The sequence below is a fragment of the Centrocercus urophasianus genome, unplaced genomic scaffold (assembly GCF_019232065.1).
Source record: "Centrocercus urophasianus isolate 14NV4802_14NV808 unplaced genomic scaffold, USGS_Curo_1.0 seq_1191, whole genome shotgun sequence".
NCBI lineage: Eukaryota > Metazoa > Chordata > Aves > Galliformes > Phasianidae > Centrocercus > Centrocercus urophasianus.
In genome coordinates, this window is record NW_024884355.1 from 48,230 (window position 1) to 55,096 (window position 6,867).

The 6,867-nt window shown below is 52.9% G+C and overlaps 1 protein-coding gene across 3 annotated transcripts; it reads right to left on the reverse strand.

Moving 5' to 3' along the window:
• Positions 1–3,586: 3,586 nt before the first annotated feature.
• STMN4 (stathmin 4) lies at positions 3,587–6,464 on the reverse strand. 3 transcript variants are annotated; one of them, XM_042809396.1, is made up of 5 exons: positions 6,424–6,464; positions 5,899–5,994; positions 4,996–5,201; positions 4,606–4,797; positions 3,587–3,760 (listed from the first exon to the last, which is right to left on the reverse strand). In XM_042809396.1, exons 1-5 carry the CDS (start codon positions 6,434–6,436, stop codon positions 3,701–3,703), a joined length of 567 nt encoding a protein of 188 aa, XP_042665330.1. In that variant the 5' UTR covers positions 6,437–6,464; the 3' UTR covers positions 3,587–3,700. The 3 variants fall into 3 exon arrangements, with proteins under 3 accessions (XP_042665330.1, XP_042665329.1, XP_042665331.1); XM_042809395.1 differs by having other exon boundaries at positions 4,996–5,204; XM_042809397.1 differs by lacking the exon at positions 3,587–3,760 and adding an exon at positions 3,985–4,177 and having other exon boundaries at positions 4,996–5,204.
• Positions 6,465–6,867: the final 403 nt, after the last annotated feature.

A 6,867-nucleotide genomic window follows, 5' to 3' on the forward strand; every position in this document is an offset into this window, starting at 1 on the left:
AGGAGCCATGGGCGTTCTTCAGTCCACCTAAGAGTGAATGCTGGGAACAGAGGGCTGGAAATAGCTTGTTGTGAGGAAAAACTAGAGACCAAGGAACCGAGCCACCATCCTTCCTGTATTGAACCAACAGCAGAAGTGTCAAGGCCTTCAGCAAGGGACTGGGGGATAAAAGCCCTCCTGACAACATGGAGGTGGGTGATGAGAACTGCTTTGCAGAGGTGAGCATGGAGCTTGCTGGCTCTCCAGGTAGCAGCAGTCCTTGGTGTGCTTGGGCTTCCTCAGGACCCTAGCCCAAATCTGGACATTGGTTTTGGCTGGATGATGGGAGTTTATGTTGAACGGAGATGCTGAGTACCCTGGATGCAAATCTGGCAGTAATTTCAGGCCAGGAATCCTGTGGATATTTTCCACATGGGACGTGATTGATCAGTTCTTTCTCTGTAAAAGGTGAGCATCTCTCTGGGCTGGGTTTCTGTGCTCAGGTGGCCATGTGTGTTTTTAGTACTGAAGATCCACCACTATCACAACACAGATGTCCTAGGGTGGGTTCAAGGTGCTAAGGCAGCCTTGGGAATGTGGGGAAACCATGGTTGAATGGAATCCATAGATGGATTCATGGGAAAAATAGGAGGAAAGTTTGCAGTGGTCCCTGCTTCTATAGCAGGGACAATTTATCTGCAACAATGACACTCCAAATAATCGGATTTAAGAATCAAATTGTTGACTGCTTTCCATTTTCCATTCTGTTTTCACCTTTCCAACCTTTTGCTGGCAAAGAACTTCTGATGAACTTTCTATCCACCTCAAAAGTGATCTTCAGAAATGGTTAGGTATGACATTAAGTCTTCTTTAACTGCCTTACTCTGGATAAAGATTGTCACTGTTCACTTTTAATTTTTGTAGCCACCTCTCAAGCACTGAGTAAATGCTTGAGTATGAGTATCCCCATGACATATTATTATTACAATAATATAAACAATATTATTTGTGGTTTGCCTTGGTAGCCTTCTATGGCAGTTGTTTCCAAGACTGATGGTGTTTGGGAGTTGCAATGCAATGTCCTATGCTGTTGTGCCATCATGTGCAAGGAGCATCAGGGCACTACCAGTGATGAATGGAGAGCTTTCTTGCTTCATGACATGAGTGTCTTGCTTGGCACCATCCTTTTAGGGTTCTGGCTCCTTGCTGCCCTCACTGGGCAGCCCTGTGGACCCACGTAGCACGTTTGTTGCTATGTCTGCAATTGAACTTTGCATCCTGCTGGGGGTCTAGCTACATGGCCCGGCATGGTTTTGTGCACAAGTCAGAAGAGTGTCTGGAACAGTTCTCTTCTGATGTCTTGTGTCAATGAAAGCATTTCCATCTGTGTGATAATTGGAACCCAGTGCATCCACTGGGCATGGAGATCACCTGCCCGTACTCCATAGGTCTCCATGGCTGGAAAAGGCATCTGAACTGGGGATGGAAGAAACACAGCAAAGTCAACAAAAGCTCCTTGGTGTGCGTGGCCTGAGGCTAGGCTGGCAAACACCTTGAGTGGGGTGAAAGTGCTGGGGAAGAGGAAGAACAGGAAAGTGTTATGTTAGCTGTTGTATGATACAGTGCTGAAAGCACTGGAGATATGCCATCCACAGGCTTCTCCCCAGCACAAGTTGTGGTCTCCTGGCTCTGCTCCCCATGTCCTCACTGCCCTCCTCAAAGATTCTGGGGCCTTTCTATGTCCCCATGGCAGGAGCTCCCTCAGTGTCTCCCTGCCTCCTCCATCCTCAGCCCAGCACGGGTTCCTCTTTCCATCGTGTCATGATTTTTCCATCCCTTCAGGCTCCTCTTGGCACATGCTGTTGTGGTCTATGACGTAGAGTCCTTGGGTGGAGCAATATCTTCTCTTCTTCTCTAGTTTCTTTTCTTTTAAAGTTTTTATTAAAATAAGATGCACTAAACAAAGAGTGATTTTTGCTGTGGGTTTACACAGCTCCTACAAATCTGCTGGTGATCAGCCTCAAGAATCGTGCTGATGTACAAGAGCTGTGCATCTTGCCCACTCCTTTTGCCTGTGGCTCTTCTTCCCTTTTAACAGGCTTTTTTGTTGCCCCCTGCTCCTCTCCCACAGAGGATGAGTGTGATGAGCACTGAGCATCACAACCCAGCTTCCATAGGGAGGTCTGGATTCCCTCTGGGATTTGCATTAATGCTGGCACTGAATCTCACACCCATGGGAGCACCTACTCCTTGGTTGGCACCCATCTTGCAAGGCTTTCCAGGGCCAGGACATCCTTGGCTCTGAAGGAAAGAACGCTTGGTTCTTTTGGTAAACCGGTTCTAAATTTTACCCCAACCCAAAAGAAGACAATGCACACACACCACACACTGCACAGGTCATGAGAAAACAAAAGAAATGCCAAGGCAGTTTATTTACAATTGTTGTATACAAAAAAAGGACAGCTCGTGCCACAGCTAGAACAGCCCCCTCCATCTCCTTCGCACGCTGCCTTCTCCCACACTCCCATTTTCGACAGCCCCTCATGGCTCAAGGCTGGCCCCACCCCGGCCCCAGGGTCCAGGCAAGAATCTCATGGCATGAGAAAAGACGCGGCTCCCCCTGGATCTGAATCAGTGCTAGGAGAACCTTATCTGGCCATAGAGGAGACTGAGACCTTGGTTTGGAGCAGGGTTAGAGGTGCCCGGGTCAGGCTGCATTGGGTGTATCCCATCCCTGCTTCCCAGCATGGGGTCATAGAATCATAGCATGGCTTAGGTTGGAGGGGACCTTAAAGATCATCTAGTTCCAACCTTCTGCCATGGGCAGTGCTGCCACCCACCAAATCAGGTTGCCCTGGGCTCCTTCCAACCTGGCTTTGAGTGCCTCCAGGGGTGAGGCACCCATAGCTTCTCTGGGCAGCCTATGCCACTGCTGGTCCTCTTTGCCTCTTGTTTTTTTTTTTTGTTTTTTTTTTTTGTTATTCCATCACAGTTTCCAGAACCTTGCCCAGTTTCCCTCTCCTGCTCCAACACTCGCTATTCTAACACCCATTTAAGCTGCTGACTCTGAAAGGGGATTTCATCCAAGAGTGCCCGAGAAGATGAGCCTTGGGAGATCTCTTACAAAATCCAGCAGCTCTTTGGGAAGTCATGGGGTTTTCCAAATTCACCCTTGGAAAGGATCATCCTGCAGCCAAGTAAAGCCTTTGGACTCCCTCCAATGAGGGCTCTCCTCGCCCCCTCCTCAAAACAGTGCCGTGAGGTCTGTGGGGCTGTAAGCTCCAAATCCAGGCCCTGAAGATGAGGCGGGATGGAGAGAGGAGGGTCACTGAGAGATGCCATTGCCCCACTGGGGTGGGACAGAGGAGAATCACTGCTGGAGGGTCTCTTGCCTGCCCAGCACCAAACGAAAGTCACACACAATGCACATTCCCCCTTTCCCTCCCCACCCACTCCATCCCCACCTCTCCGGCCCCAGGCTGGATCCTTCCGACCTCCTGGGCGGGCGGCACTGATGGACCCCATGGAAATGGTCGCCTCGAAGCCCACCCGTCCGCTCGCCTCCCTCCCCACCCTCCCCAAAACGACTAGGATGGCTTCACTGGTCAACTCTGTACATTCACAAACAACAAAAGCAGAGGGACGTCCCTTTCCGCCGGCCGGCCCAGTGCTGCGGCAGCCTCCAACACCTCCCGGAGCTGTCAGTCCAAACATCGCCTCTTTACCTGGAGGCCTCTTCCTTGAGCTCCTTGTTTTTCCTCACTTCTTCCGCATGTTTGTCCTGTGGGGAGGTGGGAGGGAAGGAGGGACGCGTTAGATCGCCCGACTTCGGGACGGCGGCTTCGCAGGGGTTTCGAAGGCACGAGGTTCGTCCCCGCGGGGACACCGGTGGGTCAACAGCGTCCTCTCCTCCCCCAGGGTGTTTTAAGGACGGTGGAGGCGCTCAGGGACAGACAGAACGATTGTCCTTGCCCTCTATCTAGGAGGTAGACGTCCACCAGACAAGATGGAGCGGGAACCCCGAGGAGATGGGGCGAGCTCGGATTGTCCGCCATTATCTCGTGCTCTCTGCCTCTGACCCAAGGCTGGCTGAGGAGCTTGGAGAAGGGCACTGGGTGAGCTCCGTGCAGAAGGAATGGTTTGGAGGGAGCTGGAGGTGGTGAGGGTGGGACCTTCCGTGCGGAGGTTGGGAGCAGACCTGCTTCGGGGAGAGAGAGGAGGTGTCTGCTCACACCGGCAGGGTGGGAGCACCTCCGACGTGGCGGCATGGCCCCTCCAGCTCCCACCAGTACATCGGGCTCACAGTGCCCCCATGCGTGACCCCCCCACCCCGGGTGGGACGTGGCACTGGGGTAGAAGAAGAGGCCCCCCATTGGTGGTGCCCCCAGGGGTTAGTGTCACTCCAAGAGCCATGTATCCCACCCCTGCTCTCCAGCGTGGGGTCGTAGAACCAAAGAATGGCTTAGATTGGAGCGGACCTTAAAGATCATCTAGTTCCAACTTCTTTTCATGGGCAGGGCTGCCAACCAGCAGATCAGACTGCCCAGGGCCCCATCCAACCTGATCTGGTCCTATGGCACCCTCCTGTCCCTGTGCATCCCCCCTCCATCCTCGCCAGGCCCTCACCTTCTCCTGCAAGCGCTCCAGCATGGCTGCTAAATGGGCCTCGCGGTTCTCTTTGTTGGACTCCATCTTCTGCGCCAGCTTCTCCTTGGCCATTTTGATGAAGTTGTTGTTCTCCTCAATGGCCTTCTGGATGACCTCCCGCTCGTGTTCCCGCTTCTCTGCCAGGTGCTTCAACAGCTCGGCCTCCTGGTACTGTGCAGACAAAACCATGGCCATGTGGACCACAGGGACCATAGGTTCCTTCCCATCCCAGCTGAAAATGTCCCCTCCAAACTAAGTGATGGCCCCAAAGTGGGCAGTGCCATGGGAGTGAGAATCCCAAGTGCAAGGCTGTGGGTCCCCATGGCACATCCCTATGCTGCGCTGCTGAGGAAGACCCCTTGTGCCTACCTTCCTCCTCTCCTCTGCTGCCTCTAGCTTCTTCTGGATCTCCTCCAGAGATGGGTCGCGCCGCCGGGGCAGTGAGGCATTGAACTCAGGAATGCCATCGAATGATGGGGGCTTCAGGATGACCTCGAAAGATTGCCCCGAGGTCCGCTTGTTGAGTTCGATGACTTCCATGTCGGAGATGACACACCAAGTGAGGTCTACCGTGTCTGCTGGAAGAGGGACTTGGTGTGACCTCCAGCATTGGCACATCCCACCCTCTGCCTCCCATGCCATGGGTGATGAATGGACTGAGAGCAGCCCTGCTGGGGAAAAACTTGGGGAGGCTGGTGGATGAAATGGACTGCCGGTGTTGGAGCTAGGCCAGAGGAGGGCCACAAAAATGACCAGAAACATGGAGCATCTCTTCTATGAAGAGGGGTTGAGAGAACTAGGGCTGCTCAGTCTCGAGAAAAGAAGGCTCCAGGGAGACCTGATAGCAGCTTTTCAGTACCCAAAGGGGGCTTATGAGGAAGATGTAGCCTTTTTGCCTGTAGTGACAGGACAAGGTGCAATGGCTTTAATTAGAAATAGGGTAGATTTAGATTGGAAATAGGGAGACTGGTGAGGCACTGGTCCATGTGTACCAGAAAAGTTGTGGGTTTCCCATCGCTTGAAGGGTTCAAAGTTGGATTGGATGGGGACTTGATGCTCCAGTGAAAGATGTCTGTGTCTATGCAAGAGAGATTGGACGGTATCCCTTTGGCCCCAAATGATTCTTTATCTTTGGATAAGCACTCTACATGTCACCACCTTCCCATCTCTCCATGGTTTTCAAGCAAGACCCATACCCCAAATGCACCCCTTATTTCCACCCTCTATCCTGTGAGCTGGAGCAGGGAGCCCAGCCTACCCATTGGGTCCTACCTTCATACGTGTATGCTGGTTTGTTCAGGGGGTCTGAGAGGAAGCAGGAACAGAAGAGGGAGACGAGAGGCAGCTCCTTCATCTTCTCTTTGTAAGCTGGGGAGAGATGGTGGGAGTGGGGTCAGGATGTGGGAGCCTTGCCATTTGCCTGTGATGGGGGTGGTGGCTGGGATCGGAGTTTGCCCAGATGTTGCCAACAGGCTGATGCAGGAGGCATAAACAAGGCATGTAAACACATTGTGCAATGGGGAAACCGAGGCACTCAGTGATGGGATTCTTTTCTCAACACAGGAAGCATCTGTCCTGGTGCTTTAACCACGCATGTGACCCCTTGCCTGGCACTTCTGGGATGCCATTAGCACCCCAAGGCGGGAATTAATCCAGGGCAGGACCATTTCTGGGTGGTCTAGATGAGGCCCTGCTCAGATGAGGGGCTCAGGGGATGCTCCAAAATGGAGTGGATGTCTGGATTGGGTACACAGAGCCACGTTGTCCCTTGTTCCCACACATGGCCCCACGACATACCGGCTAGAGTCATGGCTTGGCAATCCTTGAGTGTCTGCAGCAGCAACAATTCTGGGGCCTGGAGATGGAAAGAGGCAGGATCAGTGCGAGGGATCCAGAGCTGGGGAACATCACCCTTCCCTGTCCTCTCACCCTGGGACAGCTGCACACTGATACTGCGGCGCATGTACAGCCTGGGTTCTGAGTTGGGCACGTACTGGTGAGATCAAATGGGCACGTACTGGTGAGATGGGGTGGGTACATCGTGGTAAGATAGGATTGGTGTATGCTGGAGAGGTGGGATTAGCACACCCTGATAAGGTGGGATGGGCACATCTTGGTGAGATTGGATGGACATATGGTGATGGGATGGGATGAGCACACACTGGTGAGGTGGGATGGGCAGCTCCATATGAGATGGGACTGGAACATACTGGTAACGTGGACTGAGCACGCATTGGTGAG

What these genes read in the sequence shown, in the direction of transcription:
- STMN4 (XM_042809397.1), bottom strand. An exon ending in ACCAGCATACACGTATGAAG is followed by an intron (nt 5,205 to 5,898) that starts GTAGGACCCAAT and finishes TCCCTCTTCCAG; the next exon opens with CAGACACGGTAGACCTCACT. An exon ending in CAGCAGAGGAGAGGAGGAAG is followed by an intron (nt 4,798 to 4,995) that starts GTAGGCACAAGG and finishes TTGTCTGCACAG; the next exon opens with TACCAGGAGGCCGAGCTGTT.